The 26,630-nt window shown below is 43.1% G+C and overlaps 1 protein-coding gene across 2 annotated transcripts in view; it reads right to left on the bottom strand.

Moving 5' to 3' along the window:
* LOC138491587 (guanylate cyclase soluble subunit beta-2-like) overlaps window positions 1-26,630 on the bottom strand; it is a 707,294-nt gene that overhangs the window by 269,117 nt on the left and 411,547 nt on the right. For both annotated transcript variants that reach the window (XM_069618174.1, XM_069618173.1), the window contains exon 10: window positions 1,172-1,492. In XM_069618174.1, coding sequence (XP_069474275.1) covers window positions 1,172-1,492 — 321 coding nt within the window. The remainder of the gene's footprint in view (window positions 1-1,171; window positions 1,493-26,630) is intronic.

Genomic DNA, 26,630 nt, shown 5'->3' with positions numbered 1-26,630 from the left:
ACAGGGGCGTGGACGTGCTGTACATTTAAAGGCATTTTAGTTCAGCATCGGCAGTGGCGATTTTGCTTGGTCAGGAATCAAGCTGTGGCAGTAGCCAGAACCGGCTGTGCCCACTAACCTAAAACAATGCACTGCACTACCCTCTAGGTATAGTCAGGGACACCATTTAGGGGTCACCAGATGTCGCAACTACGACCTTTGAGGTCTCCCATGCGATCACTAAAATAAAAAAACGAATTTAAAAAAAAATATTTTTAATGCAAGCTCCTGGGCTGTGGCCAGCAGCATGTGGCTCTTTACTTATGGAGTGGCTGGCTTTCTTGTTCAAGCCCCTTAAAAAAGAAGAAAAACAAGAACACGAGTGCCACACGTCTAACACTTTCAGCACTGACCCTAAATAAGAAAGAATAGGAATCCCAAATAATGTGTCTTTCTGGAATTCTACACAACAATTGCTAGACTCATTAAAGGTTTTTTCAGGCACACCACTTCAGTCACTGATTTAGTCTGTTCTTAAACGCCTCAACTCAGCCTTTCATCCTTCTAAGGTCGATAAATGAGTACCAACACAGGTTGGGTGATATTGGGTGTATATTTGTTCTATATAAAGCGCTTAGCCGTAAGTGCTATATAACACATCATTATCATTTGGTCATGGGCGTCTGCTTGCATTCACAGTCATTTGGTAATATGGGCCTATACACACTGATCTTAACGATAGATATGGCGATCCATTCTTGTATGAAATGTACATCGCATTATAGTGATATCGTAACCATATTTTTCATAGTGTACAATGCTATGTGAGGCCACTTCCTGTTTTTTCAACGGGTGAATTGTTGTGTTCCATCGGTTCCCACGATATCACTTCGGGGTGGGGTCAAATGACATCACTCCCTGTGATGTCATCAGGGGTCAAGGGTTGTGTGATGTCACTTCCGCTACTCCTGGCATTTTGGTGAAATGACTTCCCTGGTTATAGTAAACAAGCCAGCAATTCAAAATCTGATATTCAATTGATATTCAAGCATAATGCCTTTTATTGGTGAGACTCGAGCCTCCACAATCAGAAAACACACACAAAACAAGTTCAGCTAAAAAGATCATTTAAGCAAAAAAAAATGGACTGTGCTGTCATTTTTTCTTTGGAAAAAAGGTAGGATTTATTCACCTGCCTCCACTCGCTTCCCTTCTTTGAGCTGATTGGCTACGTGCTTCGGGAGCATGGCGTAGAGCAGAGCTTCTGTCTTTTTCCTTTCAGCCTCGAGATGTTTTGACAGGATCCTCAATTCTTCTTTTTTCCTTTCAAGCTGGTTGGACAGCTCCATCTCCGCGAGCCTTTGTTGGTTCAGGAGGATCAGGTCTCTGGTGACATCATGAGGGGCTATATCAGAGATGTGCATCTGCCTCTCTTCCAGCTCGTGCAACGTGCGCAGCAAGGGAGAGCAGAGAAACAGCATGCACTGGTACTTCTCCATCCACATCATCTGACCTGGATAAATACAGGATAGGCATATTATTAAGTGATGCTCTGCTGAATTTCACATCCCAACCGTGTTGTATAAAGCATGCCCACTCTAGAACTGTATTTACAAATATGTTTACTTGAAATGTAATTAACCCCGTTTATCTAGAAAGAAACATGCAACAACCTATGGAGTTTTCATTCATATACCTTTCACTAATGTATGCTCATCTGAAAGTGTCGCTTTGGAAACATAAGTTAGAGCCTTGGCCAGATTTCTCCCAATTATGGAGCAGATACAGTGCTTACCAAATAAGGCTTGCCCACTTCAAAAACAGGCAATCTCTTCTGCAGCCAAATAAAAGACAATACAGAACGTTTCCTGACTCCCTTAGTCCACCTGCAGTATAAAACCTACCTCTTCCCAATCCCTTCCATTTTTATTTGTGTTGCCTGGCGAGAGGCAGTTTTGTGCATTCTGATGCTCCAGCTGTTGCTGGCTTTGCAGGGGCTCCAGACCAGCGTAACACTGCTGTGGGGACAGAGATATGAGTCTAGTGACCACAACGTTGAACTCCATCTCTTCCTCTTGCGATCTTGGAGCATTTGGCTATGCTGTTGCAGACAGCAGTATGAAAGAGTCCAGAGCCGTTTGACAATGTTTCGAAGGGACTGCCTTGCTGGTGAAGGTTGGTCGTAGGTCCTCCATATGTGAATTTTGGAGCCCTGGCCTTTTGCAATAGGGTGTGACTAATGGGTTAGTCATTAAGGCGCTGCCTGTTCAGACCACGCTCTTGCTGGTCAAAGATTAGAACATGCAAAATATTGCCCCATGTTGGGGTACATTTTTAGATGTATGCCATGGTTGCTTGCAGCTACAGGTTAAATGGGAAAGTACCTGTTCACACTCCATTTTCCCTGTTCCCTTTTTTTAAAAGGACCACAGTCAGCAATTTATAGCTGGGATAATATGTTGGACTGTGAGGAATTTCCTTCTAGCAAGGGTGTAGAAGCCCTGTCTTTTTTTTATTTGTATTCACTAATAAAATAATGCATGCCTATCCATCCCAGAAAGGGTGACCTACTAATCAGGACCCCTTTCCCAAACTCCGTTCCAAAAGTATAGTGTACACCTGTGCCTAGCTGCATCAGTAGCCTGTTCTGCAGCGGCTACTCTCTGTGGCACAGAGCAGGTTCAGGGGGTCACTGGTGCCTTTTTGATAGCTGCATTGATAGCCAATGCTCTGTAGTGCAGAGGCTGCATTTAAGATACATACCCTTGTTACAAAAACTACAAATCTGTGTGAATGCAGTCCTGGTTGCACAATAAACTGCAAATATAAACTATGCCTGAGTTTAGGGTATGGTGGCCAGCATCTCTCATAGTTCTTCAAGCTGCATCCATATGATATCACACATGTCAGCCCTGTGAACCCAGTTCAGCTGTGGAAAAATTATGTGTATTCTCCCCAGGCAGGCTTTTCCTGTTACTGCTAGCGAGACAGTAGCCTGGGGGATTGCCTCTCTGTGTTCCTTTGTGAGGACAGGAAACACCCTCGCCATAGAAAGAGCAACTCTACAGAAAGTTGTCCGGGGAACAGAAATCAAAGGTCACACACATTCACAAAGGAAGTAGCCTCACACCAGGGTTTTGCATACCAAAAAGCATTTGGTTCTATTGAGAGGGAATGGAGGTGTTGTTGGTGTAGGCAAAGGAAGCTCTTTACCTGGAGCGAGGTTCCACTGTCCTGTTTCTCTCTGCCTCTATCTTTCATTCCTATTCAGTGACGTAACAGAACATGTTTGGGTCCCACTGTGAACCATACTGAGCCTTCACCCTCCCCTAATGGTTGGCAATAAATCACAGCTGTGCCACTCTCGGTGATGACCATGCGGCTGGAAGGACACGCCTTGCACTGTACTAGGTAAAAGATGTAAGTATGTATTTTAATCAAACCTGCCATTTTTAACCTAGCATAAACACAAGGGGGCTGTGCCTCGCTCCTGAGTCCTAGTACCCAAATGTACCAGCGAACTCTATGCATGGCCAGTATTATTACAGACAGTAATGATACCAAAGGAACCGTGTTCATGCTGACTCTGCCGTATTGTGTCAGTATTCCCATGTACGAACATTCTCTTGTTGGCTTTGCCCTTAATGTCAGTAAAAATGTACCGCCAAAGAAAGAAAACATGGTATTGCTGCTGCACAAATGTTTGCCCGACCCCGACACCACCATGCAAGAATACTTCTGCCTGAGTACTTCTGCGAGTGCTGTTCGGCTGGGGTCACTGCATATTGAAAGCCCTATTACGATACTTTTCTGTTTTAAAGAATACACCTTGAACTTCATTCACTGCTAATCTTGAGTGAGGGTCTGCCTCTTTTCCCAGGCTACCTACAAGAACACGAGCACCCGCAGGCTTCTGCGTGTGTGCTTCTGCTGAGTGCTGTTTGACTGGGGATGCTGTGTATTGAAAGCCCCATCACGACATTTTGCTGTTTTGGAGAACACACCTTGAACTTCATTCACTGCTAATCTTGGTACTTGCCTTTACCTAACTTCCAGTTGACATTTGGAACATTGTAAATAGCGTTTTAGAACTCTAAACACTATATTTTTCATCTACAGAGTGAGGCTACGCCTCTTTTCCCAGGTTACCTACAAGATCACAAGCACGTGCGCTTCTGTCTGAGTGCTTCTGACGAGTGCTGTTTGGCTGTTCAGCTGGACAGCTGGCAGCACTTGCCAGAAGCCTCCACTTAGTGTCCCTCTTTACTATTGATTGTGCTTCTTAGTTGAGCCACCTGCTTGACTGCCTATGAGCTTAAAACCGTGGCGTCGCTAGGGGGGGGCCTGAGGGGTCCAGCCCCCCCCTGTGAAACCCTGTGCCCCCCTTGTGCCTCCCTACCTAAGGCGAGCAGTGATCATGTTCTCCCCTTACTTTTGTCTGTGCCCCCCCCCCTACTTTTGTCTTTGGCCCCCTCTGTGCCCCTCCTAAATTCGCTTCCTGGCGACGCCACTGAGCATGCCTACTTAAATAATCGAGCTAGAGCCTGAGCTTCCATTTCTGACGATTGTGCGTCCGATTTCCCCTAATGGGATTTTTTTTTTTAAAAGCCAAAAAGAAAATGCTTGCTCTAAATCACTGACATCCGATGTCAGGCAGCTCTGGTATCTGGCATACTCTGCACACACAGCAACAAAGAGCGCTTGCACACGGATGTTCCTAACCTTTCCAATACACCAGCAGATGATGCTTCCCCTTCCATACTAGAGATGTCAACACCTGAGGCAGAGTGCATCATTGCAGATGATGAAATATTAGCTTGTAATTCTCAAGTGGATGCTGCGCTCCCTGCACCAAAGGAAAACACGCAACTACAGCTAGAAAGGACTACAACAGCTCTTAACACTTCTATCATGGGATCAGTATACACTGGAAAGAAATTCCAAAGGATCCCTTTATATTTGGAAATCATAAAAAGCAACGTCTTGGAAGGAAAGCTTCAAGACACGAGCTTATCGAAAAGCACATGTGCTGGCCTCGTAACCTCCCCTAACCTCTGCCAGAACAAATACATCAACAACTCAAACTTGATCAACCTCGTGCCGTCTGTCAATGAAAAAGAGTTTGCTGACCCTACTCTGAAAACAGCGCAACATGACGCTTCAATGTGTGAAGTTCACTCCACTCAAATAGTTCATGAGACGCCAAATTGGAACTCATGGCATGCAATATTCGAGCCTGTCACACTCACCGGCCTTATACCATGATCTGGGTGCTTCATTCGGCAATAGCACATGCCACTCTGAATCATCCTTTGCAAAACCCACCCCTAGACCTTTCTTCGGTATCAGACAGTCTTTAAATCCGTCTTATGAAATAACGTTAACTGCAATGAATATTTCCTTATACAGCTTAACCAAACTGTATGAGAAACTGGACAAGCAAATGCAAGAACAATCTTTAACTTATGCGAACATCCAAAAACGTTTTCACGATCAGAAAAATGTCTCTAAAGAACTGATAACCAAATGCGATTGGTTACTTGAAAATAACATGAGATTAATCCTCCCAATTATGCCTATGACTCACATCACTGAATCCAAGCTGAGTGAACCCTCAAAAGACCTGTGCCATGAAACAGAGACTGCCGCTTCAGACAAATCAATAATAGTTGGTGGAGTATGCTAAAATTAACAAATTGGTGATAAATATAATAATAATAATAATAATAATTTGGCATTTATATACCGCTTCAAACCCTCAGGTATCTGAGCGCTGTTTATTATTACCCACGGTGTGTGGTGCTCATTTATCGATCTCGGAAGGATGAAAGGCTGAGTTTGGCCCCGCCGGGATTCGATGCGTTAGCAGACTCTGCACCAATGTCAAAGCGAGCGCTCTACTCGCTGTGCCACTTGACCGGCAATTTATGGATAAAGCGAAGGTGATGGTTGTTGCACCTAAGTACATTAAATGTCCTTTGTTTAACACTAGCCTGGGTATTATAGAAAGGATTGAAAAATGTCCATACCTTGGATTAGATATGAGCTCCTCTCATACATATTGTCATATAAAAGAAAGCAATGGTATTAAGGCTAAGAGATTAACTAATCTGATACATAGGTTTGCAAGCCAGACAGCTGGATTGTCTTTGAAGGGGATTTTTACTTTATATAATCAATGCCTCTGTATGATGGTACTATACGGGCTAGATGTCTTGGCGATGGCTGACCTACGGTGGTTGGATACCATCGAGAGTTATTTTTGGAAAACAATCCTGGGCCTGGCTCAGTCTGTACCGATAGAGTATATAAGGTTGGAGCTAGGCTTGGTCTCTTTAAAAAGTCGGGGCAGAATAAATCAGGGAATGTTGTTTTTGAAAATTAACATGAACCCGAAATGCCAGCTCTTAGGTTTGATGGCTACCTATGGTCAAGACACTGTTGGGCGTAAAGGGAAAGATTTCACAAACCTTATGATGATGTGGTTTGAGAATATTGGCTGGGCACCAGAATTTAATCAGGGCACTAGTTATAGAATTTTGAAATGTATGTTGAAAAATAAAATACGCTTATGGGACTGGCCTAAGAATTATGAACATTTTAGTAGTTTAAGATCCCATATTGATGTGGTTCAGGTTACCCATCGATATCTCAAAGCACAGAGGTATCTGTTAATATGTCCTAGTATAGCAACTAGGAATTTTCGATTGAAATTAAGATTGAATCAATTGCCTGTTTGGGTTAACCTGGGAGCTAGGTTTAATATACCACGCCAGGCACGTACAGGTCGAATTGGTAAGAGTAGTGCACTAGTGGAGACAACTCAACATTTATTTACTGAGTGTGTTGGGTTGGGCCCTGAGATAATGACCACATTTGGTAGTTTTGTGCATAGTTATGAGTCTATCCAAACGGATGCATTCTGGACCTATTGCCGAAACACTGATAATGTGCCAATACACCTTGCTTTATTTAGACTTTGGGGAACAATAAATACATTTCTCCCAAAGCCCTTTAGTAATGAGGGAGCACAATGAATCATTCTAAGAAGATGGGTTGAAGATCTATTATTCCTATTCTGATAATGATTCTAAATGTGTTTTAATTGTCTGGATTGAAGACCAGTATTTTATTATTATTTATTGTCTTGAATGTATTAATATCATGAATTGTATCAAGTAGTAGCAAAGTTTCCTAAGAGTGTATAAATTGGGTATGTCGTATTAATACTGTGAATGTTTTATTGTAATGATAATGTCTATAAGATTTATGATGAAATGTATATACTGTCATTTATTGTGTTTTTAAATTAGTGGAATTTTGTAAATGTTTTATAACTAATTACAAATAAATATAAATAAATCAAATAATAATATTTATTGACATCCCTGACGGGAGCAACTACAATCGAAATAATCCAAGTGAAAAATATTCACGAAATAAGGGGCAATATAGAAAGTACCGAAGCATCTACGGAACCACTATTTGAGGTATTCTCCTGTCCTAAAGGGAAAAAAGAAAAAACTATGAAAGTGTTAAACAAGCACCATAAAAAAAGAAAACTAAAATCAGAAAAATTCAAAAATAATTGCGAGCTCTAGATCAAAAATATGTGTAACTAATTTTAAAGTAACATCAAACACAGAGGAAGCAACCACATCTAATAATGGTATCAACAAGGCTCAGTATAACCCAAAAACTTGCCTGGGTGTCCCTCCCTCTAAACAAGGCAGCTCTAACCCTGACATGTAAATCTCTGATGACATGCTGATGCACATATCTACTTACTCAACAAACACCATTAAAGAAATTGCAGAAACGGAAATTCCCCTCTCTGCTGATGATGATGAAAGTGAAGAAATACACAAGATAAAGGAGTTGAGTTCTGAGAGACTACAGTTAAACTTTCCTCATTCTAAAACAGATAGATTCCTAACTCTGGAACAAAAAAGAATCTGTACACATGAGAATTGAATCCCCCCAAAACTGCCTGCGTATTCTTGCGTATCTAAGTCATGAAAGCTGTGTGGACACTATAATGAATCCGATGTAGAAACAATCATTGATAAACAGCAACAAATAAGTGCCCTTTCTCTTGGAAACTTGAACCAAATTACTAAAAAGGAATCCACAAAAAATAACCATGGAAAGCTTAGCAGATTGGATACCTTCATTATAACCATGTTGGACAGATCGCGGAATTATCAATTTCCTCATAGGACAACAATATTAACTAGCTGCTGGGCAACGGATGAATTGAAACAAATTGAATCCCGAGATATCTAAACAATCCACACCAAGAACAATAAAAGAATGGACCCAGCAACCTTAAATATTCCATCCCATATTTTAAAAGAATGTATATGGAACTACAAAGAGGCATTTACCACTTTGGGTTTTGAAATAAGCACCAATATATCATACACAACTATTCGAGATAGAGACGACAAACCATTGCCAAATGAAAAGAAATATGAAGGAGATCATTTAGGAGAACACCAGCTACGTATACACTGTGAAGGGTTAAAATGGAATCTGCGCAGGGAAGTGTACTCTGAACCTAATAAAAACATGACATGTGCAACCAAATGGTCCTGGCTTCGCCAAGCAATTGAAAATACCAGTCATGTAAGCAATCATCAGAGCCAACCTAAATCTGCCCTATTAAAAATCGTGGTATGGAACAGAAGGGGCTTTTCTCACCTGCTGAAAGAAAATCCTGAGCAACCATTAGATACATATAACTTAATCCTGCTGCAAGAAACTTGGATAACCTCTCAACCCTCAATACCTGATTATGAAATTTGCTAGAATACGCTAATTAAACAAAAAAAAGGAAGACCAATGGCAGAGTTACTCACTGCTTTGTGGATTGACTGTAGAGGCAAATTAACTCCCTTGTTTGCACCTCACTCATGCATACAACTGCTAAAGATGGAGTTTGATGATAGAAACACCCATTAAACACACATCTGGCGATATTAAATTATTAAATCTACATTGGAACGCTATGTTAATTTCTGATTCTGACTTCTTAAATTATGTAATAACTTCACTTGATATCATACAAAATGAACCTGTACACTGCACAACAATAATTGCTGGGGATCTAAACACAAACTGCATAGCTGCAGAACACAAGCAACTAACACCTAAGGGCAAGAAATGGATGACACTAATGAAAGAGAGAAATGTCATTATACTGAATGGAACCATTTCCAGCGATAAGAGCCTGAGGCCCACTTGGAAAAGAAATGAGTCTGAAACCATAATTGACTATGTGTTCATCTCATCACAAAATTTGAATAGCGTACATATCCTCAGAATCATTGACTCTTCATTTAGCGATCATAACATGTTAGAAATCACTTGGAGGATTGCTAATGCGCCTGCAAATTCTTTCTACGCTGGCAAAGTTTCCTTAAACAATGGACAAAATAAGCTCAAATGGTCACCGGCAAAAATTGAATTGCTCCTGACAAAAATAATTAAAGAAAATGTCCGTACAACTACTGAGTATAAAATTGCTAAAATTCAGCCATACAATAATTGCTTTGCCCTCTTCCAGGAGCAATCATGAAACAATCATTGACCTGAATTCACTCATAAACATACTAATGACCTAAATATCAGATTACTAAAATCCAACATGAAACGTAAATTAAGGAAACTATTAAATCAACCAAAAGAAGTTTGAATGTATGAAACGAAAAAACTAAAATCGAAATATAAAAATCACATAAAACAAATTATAGCCCAAAAGAAACAAGAAGACAATGAGAACATGATAAAAGCGCTTTGCTGAAAATCTAGTGCCCATATTAGGCACTTATTAAAAAATTTGAACAAGAATGGTAATCATTCACTGCTGCTAAAAGCCATTAGTGAGAAGAAATGAAAAGATCATTACAGAAAATAGTTTCTTAATCCAGACAAGAAACTCCATAATGAAATAAGAACCATAAACTTACATGAATGGAGAATTGACTGATTAGATGTTCTCATACAGAGTGTTGTGTTGCTAATATGTGCAAAGACCCTAAATTAGTTTGCCAGCTCCAACTCAATGAAAACACAAAGTCTTTATATGTTAAATCCAGATGTCTGTTTCCAAGGTGTGATTTATTGATGAGATCCAATAAATCAACAGCTGACACATGTTTCGACCAGTCGGTCATCATCAAGGCAAGATTGGTAGGTATAAAGATTCCTTGATGTATTAAGATTCCTTGATGTATTATATTTGTTGAGTAATCAGCGATTACACCTTGGAAACAGACATCTGGATTTAACATATAAAGACTTTTTGTGTTTTCATTGAGTTGGAGCTGGCGAACTAATTTAGGGTCTTTGCGCAGATTAACAACACAACACTGTATGATTATACTTTGAGAGGCTCGGGGGTGGGCTCTGTTGGTGTTGCTGTTGCATCGTACAACTTACGATAACATTGATAACCTAGCGCACCATTACCTGTTACACTTGAAATTAAGAAACTGAGTACATCTTGTGCCCGAGGCCCTGATGGGCTTTTTAATGCTTTTTAATGCTACAATAAAAAAACATCTGAACAAAGGGCCGATGTACTACATAACATATTTAAACTAGTGAATCATACAGCGAAAATACCAATTACATGGCAAGTATCCCATCAAATTACATAGCATTGGCACTCTTAGACTCTGCTGGGAAAATGTACGCTTTTGAGAGATATGAAAAAATGGCTTAAAATTGCAAAAATAACTGATCCCCATCTATCTGGTTTTATATCACGTATAGGAAGTGCGGCTAACCTGACCATTATTTCTGCCTTAAAAGAACAAGCAAGCAGACTACAGAAGCCGTTATACATAACATTTGTGTACTTCAAACAGGCCTTTGACTCAGTATCTGAATCAAAATTATGGGAGTAACTAAGCGAAGCAGCTTGCCCGAGCTACATATTAAACATGATAAGGCAATTCTATAGAAACACCACAATCAGAATCAAGCTGGGTGAGAGAGGCCTTATGTCACATCCCATTGCGAAAGCCCGCCGCCTAAAGCAAGGGTGCATACTCGCCGCAACACACAGCACATGATATCATACCTTCTTTATGCTGATGATTTAGTGCTCATCGACCAGACACCCATTGGTCTACAGCGACAATTGCTAACACTACAGAATTATTCAAACTCAAAAAAGATAGAAATAAACATTGCAAAAACAAACATTATGAGAATAGAAAGCAAAAAAAGGATCTTCCAAATGTTTTGGATTCATATGGTCTTTAAGCAAAGTTCCTCTCATAATTAAAATTAACAACAACAAATGTGATATACCATATAAATCTGAGGAACAAACTAAAATGAAATCATTTTCCTCACAAGACAAGATGATCCAGGCTAAATATGGAAAATTCTCAATTATTCCCCCGCTCATATATTGCAAACAAAAAGTAAACCCAACTGTGAAATATGGAGCTGAATCAAAAGTGCCTCAACACCAGCCGACATGGGACTATATAGAAGGCCTATATTCGAAAGCACTGCTCCCTGTACCGATTAGGTTTCCCAACATGATCATAAGGTATGAACTTGGTTTAACGCCTATAAAAGGAAGAGTCTGGTAGAATATGCTCACTTTGATCGGGAAATGCCTAATGCCTAATGTCTAATGTACACAATACAACCATAATTCCTATAATATCGGAATTTTTGAAGGCTAAAAAATGGAAACACTTAGCAAGCTGGAAAGAGAATTGCGAAATACTCATGGAAAATGCAAATATTTCAAGAGAATTACTTATAGCGAATTCCGACAGTGCCAAACAAAAACTCTGGGATTATGACTGATCCATCACATAGACATAATGCAAAGCTTACAAGATTTGCAAGAATTCCAACTTTCCATTGAAAAAAAGAGGTTAATTACCAAAATATCTTCAAAAATGTCCAGATCCTCGATATCACGCTCAAATATTGAAATTAAGATTTGATTTATGGCCCACCAAATCGCTGCTTGCTTGACGACAAAAAGTTACACTTACCTGTAAGATGTAGATTTTGTGAAGATGAAGAAAGCATAGAAACTCTTGAACATCTATTGACTCAGTGCAAGGGATTGGATAAACTACATAAAGTGCACTATTTTAATTTTTTTAACGATTACAGAAACTTTGATCAAACGCAAATGTGGAATACGATAATCAATGCTGAGCAAATTACGTTAAACTTAACCACAATAAGATTCTTAGATGAACTGAAGTTAATAGCGTACATTCTTGATGATGATTGGGTTTGGACAGATTGTTCATGCATTATGATATCAATGATGCAAACTTATTGAAGTAATGTCCAAAATGCATATAATTAAGATGTATGAACATTTTGTGAAAGGCTTAATTTAAGCGAAGACACAAAAATAATTTAAAAATAAATACGCTTCATGTTGACTTTTTCCTCAATACCAGTAAAACAAACAATGCTACAGTAAGGAACCATTTACGTGTTTGGCTGCACAAATGCCTCCACACATGACCCACCTTGTCAGAATACTCATCATGTTGACTTTGCCCTTAGCACAAGTAAAACATTGCCACAGTAAGAAAACATTTACTTGCTGGCTGCACAAGTGCCCCAACCCTCCCCACGTAAGAGCACACACCATATTGTCATTTTCCCTTATGTGAGTAAAAAATGCCATGCCACAGAAAGCAAATGTCCAGTCTGTCTGCCCCATTGTGCTATAAATCACCCAACTCACACCCTCCTCCATGTAATAGTGTTCAACAAGTTGGCTTTGCACAGTAATACCAGTAAGCATGTAAGAAATCATCCATGCTTCAATGTTCAGTGCCCATTCCCTGGGTTCCAGCCTTGCATGCACACATTCATACCTAGTCACCCACCAGCCACGGTGGCGGCTGGTGACATTTTTAATCAGAGAGGTGGAAACATTTCCACAAATATTCGATAGCAAATCAACCAAAGGGCATTACTCCCCCACCCCCAGCGCCCCCTGAAAAAAGGTTTTTGAAGAATTAGTTAAAATGATGCATTATACCAACATACCAACAACAATGCACAGGAGCATTTCCCAATGCATTTTCATGATGCCTTCACGCTCAATATACGGCAGTAAAAACACGTTTTCATGTTGGACATCTACTCTTTTCCTGCCTCAATGCTTCACAAATGTTGCACATCTCGGAAGTGCTGCAGAAGTGCTTTTTTGTTGGCCGTTCTGGATCAGAAGCTGACAGGATTAATTGAGGTGTTAATGCTGGTGTTTATTGGCTCCTCCCCCTCTCAACTTATTAAGGAACGGGTCACGTGCATCCACACATGCGCATCCCAGAAGTGTTGCAGAAGTGCTGTTTTGCTGGCCCTGCTGCATCAGAAGCTGACAGGATTAAGCTGGTGTTAACGCTAGTGTTTATTGGCTCCTCCCCCACCCAGCTACTTAAGGAGCGGGTTGCGCACATCCACACGCGTGCATCCCGGAAATGCTCCAGAAGCGCTATTTTGCTGGCCGTGCTGGATCAGAAGCTAGCAGGGTGCATGTGAACTGGACTGTCCCTCCCTTTATTTGGAGACACAAAGAGTAACTATATGAACTTCTAGCTTATGGACACATTGGACCCCTCAGATAAATATTTATAAGCTTTATTTGTATCCTTTATAGATTAACTCTGGTGTTAACGCTGGTGTTTATTGGCTCTTCCCACTCCCAGCTACTTAAGAAATGGGGTAACGCACATCCTAGAAGTGCTCCAGAAGTGCTGTTTTGCTGGCCGTGCGTGATCAGAAGCTGAGAGGGGTGCGTGAGAACTGGGCTGTCCCTCCCTTTATTTGGAGACACAAAGAGTAACTTTATGAACTAGCACCTGGACACATTGGACCCCTCAGCTAAATATGTATATGTTTAATTTTGATCTTTTATAGATTAACACTGGTGTTAACGCTGTTGTTTATTGGCTCCTCCGCCTCACAGCTACATTATAAACTAAAGAGACACAGCATTACACGCTACAGTCACAACTGTAAATTGTAAACCACAAAGAAACCAAACACGAGGACTCTAATAGACAAACATAGAGACCGGCTATGATGTCTAACTTGGTACTTGCCCAAGAAGCAACTGACAATATTATTCAGACTATTGGGATAGAGTCGGAATCAGAGATGACGAACAAGGGTGTTAGTACAGGAGTGGCCTCTGCCCTTATATTGGCACATGTTCCTGCATATGCATATACCCTATGCCATCATAGATCCTGTGTGCCCCAAAGCATTTCTACACCTAGCAATATGAAGAAGTTGACCAGAATTACCAATTATTATCCTAAAATACATGGCCTAAATGCAATTGAGGAGGAAACTGTTGTACAGGAGATTATATCTGACTCATTTATTTATTTGTTATTTGTTTTGCATTTGTAAAGTGCCTCAGCCCTCGGGCATCAGGTCTTAAATGGATTGTTGCAGTGCCTTCGAACAAAATTAATTGAGAGGGTTATTAACCCTATATTTGCTGTTCATACCTTTGTTAATACTGTATCACATCACTTTCGGACCGCAATATTGCAGAAGGCTTTGCAGACTATTATGCTATTCTCTATAAACCCCCAAGCAAACCAATCAGCACCACTATACTTGATGGTAGCACCCTCCGCTGCCTAGACCCAACACAAAAATGACTCGTGAAAAATTATATTACAGAAGAGGAAGTTGTGACGGCCATGTCACAATTGCAATCCAGGAAAACTCTGGGTCCCAATGGGTTCCCGATTGACATATGGAAAAAACTGGGAAGAAATGAGATGGCCCCACACCTACTTAAAATGTTCCGTCACTGCAAAGAGCAAGGGCCAATATAATCGTTATCCCCAAACCGGATAAACCCCCGGAACAGTGCAGCTCATACAGACTGATTTCCTTAATTAACAGAGAAACAAAGGTCTTGGCAAAAGTGCTTGCAAACAGGCTCCAGAAAGTAATAACCACACTGGTCCATACGGACCAGTGTGGATTCATGCCACAAAGGTCCACACGCATGAATATCCGCAGACTCTACCTGGTGCTGGAAAAGGCTTTTATGCTCCAAGACCCATTGGTACTACTAGCCATTCATTTTGAGAAAGTCTTTGACTCTTTCTTCTGGGAAGCCCTCTGGTAAATCATGTCGCGAATGGGGTTTGGGGAATCCTTTATGGGATGAGTCCGACTTCTGTATGAATCCCCAGTGGCAGAAGTTAGAGTAAATGGGTGGCCCTCACCAGTTTTTTTCTGCGAAAGGGAACGCGACAACGGTGCCAGCTATCCCCATTGCTCTTCGCATTGATCAATGAACACTTAGCCATACTCTTACGTCAGACAATGTTGTGTAAGGGCTTTTGCTGGCCTGGGGGCATGGAAGATAAGGTCTCCCAATATGCAGACGATCTTCTGATTTATTTAGGGGATCTGGCTTGATCCTTTCCGGTAGTCACAAACAATATGAGTCCTTTAGCGGGCTAAGAGTGAACTGGAACAAATCTATCTTCTTTCCAGTCAAAGGGATGGCACAACCAATCCCTCCACACTACCCATATTGGATTGTGTTAGAACATTTCCGATGTCTGGGCATTCAAATCTCAGCAGACCTGTCGAATATGTCACCAGAACCTTACACCCGATAACGGGAAGATTCATTGCAGATGTCTGACACTGGACGCTGCTCCCACTGACATTATTGGGAAGAGGAGCGCTCTTCAAAATGTTGGCCCCACCACGCTTTCTGTACATCCTGCAGAATGCCCCGCTACATGTACCAGACTTAGAATTCCACAAAACTGACTGCTATGGGGTAGGGGACATGCACTGGTCACGCTGTGAACACTACAATGCTCCATCTGGGAGGGTGGAATTGGGCTGCCACACCTGCAGTTCTACTACTGGGCTAGCCAGATTGCAGTGGTCAATGATATCCTCCAAGGGAATAAAGAGCTGACCCACATTCGAGCAGAGATCACTGCAATGCAAGATGTGCCCCCACTCAAATGTCTCTATAGGAAGCTACCAAGACCCTCCCCCTGCACAACGACGGCCCACATTACACTAATATGGAGAGACACTCATAAGCATATTGGTTAAGATAGGAAGGTCACTCCGGTGCAACCACTATAGAGAAACAATAGCCTGCCTGAACTAGACAAGCTACCAATGTGGCCTGGGTGGATATCAGCGGAAATACTTAAAGTTGGGGATGTAATTGTAGATGGTAGACTGACCCCCTTTGAGCACCTAGCCAAACGATTTGGCCTTCCAGCCATGGAACGCTACCACTAACTTCAACTGGCACATGCTATTCATACACACCTCCCCAAGTTATCGAACATGCCAGACTGCACACCATTAGAAAGGAGTATAGTAATAGAACGTATCTCTGATAAAATCACCTTGGTTATGTACAATGCCATATCCTCCTTAGCTACACCAGAATTAGGTAATCTGAAACTCAAATGGGAGGGAGAAGTTGGACCTATACAGCCCGAGGACTGGTTGACAGCTCTGATGTACCCACGAGAAACCACGATTTCTGCTAAACTCCGACTGGTACAGCCAAAAATCCTACATAGGATATACTACCTGCGAGTCGCACTGTACCGGTGGAATCGCGCCACTGATCCCAATTGTCTATGCTCACTGCAGGAAGAGGGCACATTTTTTCATATCTTGCGGGATTGCCCCCGGATCAAAGAATACTGGCAACAATGCTGTAACAAACTGACCACGGTCTTCGGCGACACCATCACTAGAGTCCCTAGATTGATGCTGTTGGGCATTGAGGAGGAGGGGGAAATTATACGCTTTGAAAACTATTTCTCTCCATGACAACGGGTCTGATTAAGTGCAACATAGCGAAACTGTGGGGATCTAGTGTTGTTCTGCTCTTTGCGCAATTGGTAGCGGATGTGAATATCTGTATATTGGTAGAACAACACATATATACAGCTACAGGGTGCCTTAGGAAAGCAGAAAAGAACTGGCAGAAATGGGAAGATGCAATCTAGACTTATCTTTTGAGTACGTATTGAACGATGACTTGGAATATATTGTGGTTGAACAGTACTGTACTAATGGATGGATTAGACTTGTTTTATTTTGTTTTGTCTGTTTTAGTTAACATGTAGTGTTTAATGTGTTAATCCCATTACCTATGTTCGAAAACGAATAAATGCTTTATGAAAAAAAAAATACTGCATCAGATCAAACGTGTATGTTGGAAATTCAATATGTAGATCCTAACATAAATGTAGATGTAGATTCTTGTGTAGACCCCAGTGAGAAGAGCTTGAGATTGCGTTGTCCCCAAGATGGTGCGACAGTGACACAAGTTACAGTGAATGGGGGTACCATTATTCTACCTGAAGATGGGAATGTGTTTATGCCACTGAAGGATGCAGCACTTGAAGTTGAGTTAATTGGGGACCATCACATGTTAGCTAGGCAACATATATATGAAAGTAGAGTAGATCTAACAACTGATAGAGAAAATGATGGTAATGTGTTGGGCTCTCCTGTTACCATAACCTTCACCCCATCCCATTAGTGGTGTGAACAGCGTCACACCTTGCAGTTTGTGTTAGATGTGGTCTTGAGCGATCTATCGATTGATGGTTGCCAGGCCCCTTTGCAGCCATACTCTCTGAGTGACCTGGGCTGTGGGAGAAAGGCTCAGGAGGAGGTGCAAGTAATGGAATCAAATGTCACATGGCCCAACATTAGCATCACAAGTATTTTGTCTACGGCTATTTGTGCTTTTTCAAAATTTGCTCACCGCACTAGTGGAAATGTGTGAGCGGTTAGGGAAGAAGTTGGATGTGCAATCTCTCCTCCTGTATAAAAGAATTAATAGAGGGAAGAAGACCTTTAGATATCAGGGAACACACACAAATCCTGAAAATAGCCAACTGGATAGAGCAGGGTGGTTGAGCAGACATCAAGGTCTCAGGTTGATACCAACAAGGGATGTGTGTCGACCTTGACACCCACACCAATATCAACTAATTTGAAATAAGATGAAAAAATGAGGGGAAAAAAAGAAAATCTCACAAGCTTTAATGTATGCCAAACGGTCTAGACGGAAGACTAATAATGTTTGTATTGTTCATGAAATGACAATAATTTAAATCAAACTTAATCAGACTCTCTGAGTGATGCACCATGTCTGCCTTCTGCATAATGGGATGGTGATATCATCGAAGGAAAAGAAGGGGAAAGAATTAGCAACGAGAGACATTGCTCTTGATAAAGATGTAGTGATTCATCAGTCTGCAACTCCACGGGGGAGCGAAGTCGATGAGTGATATCTGCAATTATTTGATTGAATCTGCCACTGCAGTGAAGTCGAGCACTAATGGTGGCAACATGAGTGGCACAACCCAGCGCAAAAAAGATGCAAAAAGAACAAACAGAGGACATGTGATGGTGTTAAGGACAGTGTGTTGTTAGATATGCAATGTTTGTTTGTGAGTGGTGATGAATTGATGCCCACGCATGATGGAGAAATCTGTGGTACTAATCCGAAAGCAATGGTAGATTATCTAGAGACACAGAGCTGGGCCATTATTGATCATGCTGCTTCGCGAACAGGGGCAAATGGGCACTCCCAATCAAGTGAACATAATGGAAGCAAATTTGATGATGGGGAGGCGGAAAATGTGGAGGGGATTAAAGCTTTACAGCTGAAGTCTTTCTCCGTCATTGACCAGCATCCCCGCTTAACTAGAGTAGCTGTTTTGCATGTTCTGCACAGTGTGGTCCCACTTTGAGTTATAACCATGGAGGATATTAGGATTGTGGACCATGTGGAGGGCACAACACACTTTATCTCGAATATTTGGTTTAAATCTGAATCTATTTTGGATTATATCCAGCAATATGAGGATGCTCTTTTTAGATTTGGCTATAGCTGTGCCTTCCTAACCATGATGACAAATAGAACGGAATTGTGCCTCTAACCATAAAGTCAAATGGTGATGGGGATTACGCTCCTAGATTGAGGCCAGGTACGAGGCAGAGCAATAGACTGGAAGAGAGGGATGTAACTAATGGTGGTCAAAGGAAGCAGGGCCAAAAGGAAATTATCAATGACGATGTTGGTAACACTGACAATGGCTCCCCAAGGTCTTTAATGCTCACTTCTCCAGTAAATCACGATGGCAATAGAATATTATGTTCCTGGAATGCAAGGGGGTTTGCCCATCTCTCTGCTGATGATGGATTGTTGGCAAACATAAACCTTTTTAACATAGGAAGCATAACATAGGAAGATGGGGAGCAGGTGCAAGTGAATCTTGGCCACCTGGCCTAAGCCCCGCCCACCCTTTGCCTTCCTGGTTGCCGCTCTTTTTCCCTACTTAAGGTGCCCTCCAGCCTCTTTTTCTTTGCAGATGGGGAGAAGGTGCAAGTTGATCTAGGTCACCTGGCCCAAGCACCGCTCACCTCCTTAGCCCTGCCTCTTCCTTCCTGCTCGAACTCTTAGTTCAAGGGCATCTCTCGTCTGGGCGTCCGAATCGAAGGGCAGTCAAAGAAAAGGGAAATTTCTGTTTGTACCTGTTCGAACCAGGAGGATCCAGGGCCCAAACCCCTGCTCAGACAGCAGATAAGCATTCACCAACATGTGTTTACTCCCTCTGTCCCCACAGGCCATCCACACCTCTCTGGTCCCCCCATGGTGTTCCCTTGAGCCCCCCTTCTCGCACACAGGTATTGCCTATTTTGCTTGATTCTTCTACCCTTCTCCCCTACCCCCCTCCAGCCTACTTCTGCAGGAGTCTGTCCTGATACATTCTGGTTTCACCATCACTGTCTTGTGGTGCTGGATTTGACTTTTATGGACTTCATTGATTCACGGTGCATCAGGCTTTCACCATTATGTGTTACTACTGACTTCTGCAATTGTATTTGCTCTCCCCACTTGCTTCTCCACTCTTTTTGACTACTTACTCTCTGTTCTCTCCTACTCTTCCTTTCTCTCTTTTCCTATCTCCTCCCCTCCTCCTCTCCTCCCTTTACTTTCTTCTATGCACTTACTCTATCAGAATTGTCCATGGACCTAGTATGATAGCAATCTTGTCTGTCTCCTCTCCTCTCCCGACCCTTACTTGTCCCCACCCCCTCCAGCACTATCTGAATTGTCATCTGGCCTAGTACGATAGTCGCTTGTTTTGTTCTTCCACCCCCATTTCTCTACCGCCTCCCTCACCTTTTGTTTTCTCTGGCTCTACCAGAAATGTTGTCACGCCTAGTATGGTAGTCGCCTGTCTGTTTCCATTTCCTTTCCACTCTCCCCCTCCCTTCCTTATCTATGTCTTAACTCTTGCACTATCTGAAATGTCATCAGGCCAATACGATAGTTAATTTCACATCCTTACTGTTCATGGCCTGTAAGAATGTAATTGTGTTTTCCCTTCTTCCCTCCCTTGCCTTGAAGGGCTTTGAAACACATTGTGTATAGGCGCTATATAAATAAACTATCATATCCAGAGTGCTACGCAAATTTCATAGCAATTGAGGGCGGAGGTTTGTCAGAAGCAGCTACGCTCTGTTTCACTGTGAGCAGGCGCAGTGCAGCTTGACAAACAGTAATCTAGGGCCTTTCCTCTAGTCTTCGAGTGCGGACGCTGGGCGCTGAGAGCTCTGTGAGTTCCGAAAACACTCCAAAAATGCTTGAGAGCCCAGAGGAGTCATCAGTTTGCTACCTGCCCATTGCCCACCCGCCTGCTTGCCCTGGACCAGAGAGAGGCCGGCGAGAGGTGGGAAAGAAGCACGGAAAGGAGCAACGGCAAGTAAACAAGAAGCGAGGTACTCCCCCTCTCAATCTGGGCCGGCTTAGCTTATCTCTGCTTCTCAGCCTGTCGGCCTGCGTTGGTACATTTGTACCGCGCGGCATCACACGCCGTATAGCAGTCTGAGTGCGGACTGTATTTAGACTGTACTTAGACTGTGTCATGGTCGTGTGGCTAAACTGCCAAGCTGTCATTCAGTTAATGCTGGCTGGTGACTTATATTCAGGTGTCCACTGAGCGGCCTAGTGGTTTTGGCACTTCTCCCCAAGTCATGCCTGTTACCAGGCTGCAGTTAGGGGCGGGATTGAGCACGGGGAAAGTACCATATATCGGAGGGGAAATCGGAGGGGATTCTGGTTTAACACAAGGAATGGGTCTTTCCAGTACCTCTTCCATCGCTGTGGGGAGGGAGGTACCTCTGCTAAGATCCCCTAATCCATTACTGACACCTCTAAGGAACAATAATTGTCTATCTGACGTTCTAGCCACAAGCGCCAAGCGTAGACTGAAGCTGCAACAAGAACAGCTTGCTTGCTCTGAACTTTTAAATATTAGAAAAGAGCTTCAGAACGAGCTCTATTTCGAAGAACATGTTGCGGACCCTCAGATATTAATGCCCTCACTAGTACATCCTTTGTCAGCTAACCCTGTAGTTACTAAAGAAGGGATAAACGAGTCTAACATGATGAACAAGGAAGCGGACCACTCGGAGGTTCACCTAGGAGTCCAATGCGTGTCAGTGCAGCCAAAACCCAAAGAGGATCAACCAGGTCAAAATATAGCGTGTAACATGGAAAGTGGGATGGCAAATTCCAAGAATATAGAGCCATGGCAGCTACATCAGGAACAGCTATTACGGGATCTTCAGGAGATGGATGGCACTTGTAGGTCCTAACATTTCTACCACAGCTTTGTTTAATCCAAAGAAGCCCAATATCTTGGAAACCCTTAGAAGGGATAATGCCACCCTGTACTTCTAAGAATGGCCTCCAAAAGGGTTGCCAAACAGACCTGGTAGAGGCTTGCCATACTGGTGGGTCTTTTCAGGCGAAGATTGTCACGCCCGTGGTTGTCCAGGGAGGCAATACATCACGAGAGGCCTCCATGCCGCATACAAAGTGAGTTTCATTGGATGCCCCTCAACCCTGTAAGGACCCTCGACAAAGGAAATTCAAAATGGCCAGTATGGTGGACCCCAGCTTCAGGAGCTTAGTCCTGGACTTGAGAAACTTTATTATCACAAATGTTGCCAGGCCAAAGCAATTTGAATCCAGGGAAGCCCTGAAAAACAAGATTCTGGCCTGGCTTAACTCTAGACTGGGGACTAACTGTGTGAGAACACAAGACCTAGAAGTTCTCTGTATAACTGAAATTGCCAAGTGGTGCCCTACAGACAGCATGGACTGCATTATTGTAGGATGTGGGCTCAGTAGTTTACCAATGTACTTGAATAGAATTTCACCCCTACAACAGATATGTTCTCCTACGACCCTGAGAATTGACTTTAATTAAGTAGCCAGCTGTTGCAGTATCATCATTTATCTGTAGTTGTACTGTCCTACTATCCTGCTCTTTCTGCCCCTTTTCTTTTGTACTATTGCTTGATAGTCAAGCTATGTTTTGTTCCTGCCCAGCCGTTAGTGTTTATGGTTTTTCTGTCTTGTCTGTTGATTGTATGATTTATGTTATGCGCCCTGATGCCTGTGGGCTTTCGGAACTCTATAAGTATAGAAATAAATGAATAAATATCATAGCTGATCTCCAAGAGACGTGGATGACTGAAACATGTGAAATAGATGGCAAAAGCACCTCACAGGTGTTGGCCGTAAAAGGTCCAATTGGTTTACCTAAAGGGGGGCTACTGATCTCTGCTCAACATTTGTGGAGTATTTTTTAGATTAATGGGTCGTCCTCAATGGTCCAAGCAGTTAGAATTAATTGTGAACTTGGGTAGCACAGGGAGATGGCCATAACAATTGAGGCTTCAGGTTCCAATACAATACGAGAGGATTGACACTCCTTCTCAGACCCCCATTTGATATTTGGATCCTTCCTCCATCCATAGAGTGACTTTTTAGTGCCAATTATAAAGCCTTCCAGAAAGGATATTTTCAACATCATTTGCATTAGAAGGCTACTTTGGTCCATGATGTTATCATTTATGTTTGAATAAAGTTTGACCAAAGAATTCAACACCAAGTCCAGCGCAAACATAGGCAACACACCAAAAGTATGGACTACAGCCCAATTTGGGCCACCGCCCGCAGCACTGCCTGGTCTGAAACTATAGATTCAGTTATACTGTGGTTCACAGTTCCTGCGTCAAAGGGCATAGCACATGCCAGATGCACAGGCTAATGGATAGCTGAGACGTTAAGAACCTCTCTAGTCTTGGGTGCTGTCTCAATTGCGACAGCGGTCGCCTCGTCGAACCCAGGCTCACCTTTACTGGCAGTATTTCATAGTTCTAGACCTATTACCATAATTTGGTCTGGATTACTTTCAGCTAGTTGGATTTCGAGCATATCAGCATCCGTGATCGCCATGTTAAACAGCTCATTACACGCTTCTAACTAGTTCAAACTGAGGGGGCAAACGGCCAATGATAGGGGAGCAATGAGAGGTAAGAAAACTCTTACTCTGTTGGAGTCGCAATGGTTTGGTGGCTTTATCCATGAGAACCCCTTCCAAAGGATGAAGTTTGGCAGATAAATAGATGTGGTGAAAATTGAGTACTTATTGGGAGCATAGAGGAGGTTGGTAAGCCTAAGGTGTCCAGGCCTACGAAAATAGCATTTGAGTGCACACTACTAATTAACTCCCAAGATGGCAGAACTAACTGTGTTGCTTTCCCAGAATACTTTCCGTTCTGTGCGTTCCGTGCGTTCCGATCTGGGAGCTCCTTAAATACTTTTTTACACTGTTGCAATGATCTAGAATCCAAAGTTAGGGTGCAATTCCCTACCTTTTGTTCAACTCGGCTCTCCTCCTCATTCACCGGTTTGCTATGCAGAGAGTAAGCATACATGGATTTCATTACAGAGGTCAACAGCACAGCTTAATCGAACTCAAACAGTGATTATGTATTATTTCTTGCTTGATTTTATTTATTGGGTATGTATAATGCGCTTATAAAGCAAATGGTCTTTCAAGGCGCAACAAGACAAAAAGAGTGAGGGAACGGGGATGAAGAATAATATAAATGGTCCTACTAGGCCGTGTGTCATTCAGATTGTGCAAGTGCAGAACAGGAAGTGCAGGGGAGTGGAAGGTGGGGGGAAGTGCCAGTCAGAACAGAAAGCGCTAATGCTAAGGAGGGAAAGGAAGTGCAGGTTGGGGTGTAGAGCAGTCAAGTGCAGGGGGGCTGGGGCGAAGAGGGCCCCTGGGCAAGTGAGTGTAAGGGGAGGACAGGACCACAAGAGCCAAGGGGAATGCAGAGAGTTCATGGAATTAAGGTCCATATGTTAAGTGCAAGAACGGGGCTGGGTGGGCTCAAGCGGTGCAGGTCCACTAGGCTACTACAGCGGAGGGAGCCCGGCATGGCAAGTGCAGGTTAGTGGGAGAGATCAGGGGAGACCGAGGTGGTGGGGTAGACTGGGCGTGAAGGGCCTGGTGCCCTGAATGAATCAGGAGGGAACCAGGCAGAAAGTCAAAATGCGGCATAGGGGGGCATTAGCAGGGGAAGGCGAGAGGGAAGGAAGAAGAGAAAAGGAAGGTCTTGAGAAACTTCCAGAAAGCCTTATTGATGATCCAGAGGCTCTTGAACTTGATCCTCACAACAACCGAGAGCCAGTGGAGATATTTCAGGGCTAGAGAGATGCAGTCTCTGGGCTTGAGGCCAAGGATAAGTCTTGAGTACTATTCTGGATTAGTTCAATGAGGTGACGGGAGGATTTAGGAAGATTGAGAAAGATAATGTTGCAGTAGTCCAGCCTAGAGAGGACCCGAGCTCTGGAGACATTGAATTTCTGGGGGGAACATGAGGAAAGGGAGAATGATTCTGAGGAGGTGCAGTTGAAAGTGGCCCTTCTTAGCAAGGTCTGTGATGTGAGGAGAAAAGGCGAGAGAGGAGTCGAAGATGACACCAAGGTTTTTTGCCTCACAAGAGGTTGAGGGGAGTGGGCCAATGGGAGTAGGCCAAAGAGTAGGAGGAAAGAAGGGAGCTGGGGTCCCAATGAGAAGTATATCAGTCTTACTGGCATTAAGGCAGAGATCATTAGCAGCACACCAGATCTGAATAGCAGCCAGAAGGAAGAAGAGGAGACAGTGGAGTGAAGCTTGAAGGAGAGCTCTGTGTTGTCCACATAAGACTGGAAGTAAGGGGAGAGAAGGCGCAAATCAAATGGGTTAGAGAGGCAAGGTAGATGTTGAAGAGGATAGAGACCTGAGGGACGCCTCAGGTGGAGAATGTGATGGAGGAGAGAAAAGGGCCCAGTTGAACCTGTAATTGTTGGTCAGAAAGGAAGGAGGTCTACCAGTCCAGTGCCAGGTCCTTCATGCCAAGGGTATCACAGAGCAGATTTATAAGGGTGGCATGATTGACCATATCAAAGGCAGAGGAAAGGCCAAGAAGGGTGAGAATGGAAGGAGAGTTGGAATTGAGATTTGCAACCACGTTTTTACAGGTGTTCATGTGTGCAGTGTCCATGCCTCTGGCTGCTCTGAAGCCAGACTGGTGGTCGTGGAGACAACCAACAGATTCAGTATGGTGGATCAGCTAGACATGACCAGTTTCTCCAGGAGTTTGCCCAGGAAGGGGGTAGTGATGATTGGGCGGAAGTTAGCTGTGCAGGAGGGGTCGACAGAAGGCTTTTTGAAGTGCTTGAGGGTTAGTGGGAAGAAGCCAGTGGCAAAGGAGTGATTGCAGAAATAAGCCAAGGGTGGGGCATGGGAAGCAATGTTATCCTTGAAGGTTCTGGAGGAGCAGGAGAGCACCTGTTTGGAGGAGACTTTCATAAAGAGGACTTGTGTAGAGACCTCATCCAGTGATATGGGCGAGAAAGATGAGAGTAAGAGGGAAGGGGGTAGGGCGGACCAGGGAGACCTGAGAGCAGGTAAGAGAGAAGGGAGGGATGTAGAGGTGAGTGAAGACACGTTGTCCTGAGTTTTGGTAATAAAGTGAGAGGTCAGAGCAGTGCAAAGGGTCAGGGATGGCAGAGGAGAAGTGGAGACTGCAGTAGGATTGATGAGTTCCTTGCAGATTTTAAACAGTTCAGCCATGTTATAAGTGGCAAGAGAGATGTGAGCTTGGATATAGGCCTTCTTCTTCGAGCAGATAGAGAATCTGTATTGCCGTTGGAGCAGGTGGCAGGCCAGTCTGTCAGAGGATGTAGTTAAAGCCTGCCACTTCCGCTCAGCAACCCTGCACTTGCGTTTCATTGAGGCTAGGTCAGAATCATACCAGGAGTTGTGCTTGGAGGCAGGCTTCATGTGGATTCTCATGACAGGGGCAAGGATATATATAGTGTTGGAGATGGAGAGGTGTAGGTTGGTAAGGGCTGTGTCAGTGTGAGAGTCAGTGGCCGGAGTGGGAGGTGGAATGAAAGTAGCGGCAAAGGCACTCGCTTCATCTGTCGAATGTCAGAGAAGGAGACTGGCAGTGCAGGCAGAGGCTTAACCGGCAACCCAAGAGAGGACAGGAGAGCATGATCATACCAGAAGAGAGGTGCAGTGAGAGGGTTGGAGATGGGGATGTCTGCTGACATGAGGGCATCCAAGGTGTGTCCGGCTGAGTGTATCATACCGAAGGGAAGAATGGTGATTTAAAGGGAGTCATAGAGGCTGCGGAAGAGTACAGAGGCCACATCAGTGGTGTCAAGGTGAATATTGAAGTTT

Source organism: Ambystoma mexicanum, chromosome 10, assembly GCF_040938575.1.
Source record: "Ambystoma mexicanum isolate Mex_15411 chromosome 10, UKY_AmexF1_1, whole genome shotgun sequence".
In the NCBI taxonomy this organism is placed as follows: domain Eukaryota; kingdom Metazoa; phylum Chordata; class Amphibia; order Caudata; family Ambystomatidae; genus Ambystoma; species Ambystoma mexicanum.
The sequence above is the reverse complement of the archived record's forward strand: the minus strand, read 5'-3'. Positions and strand labels throughout refer to the sequence as shown.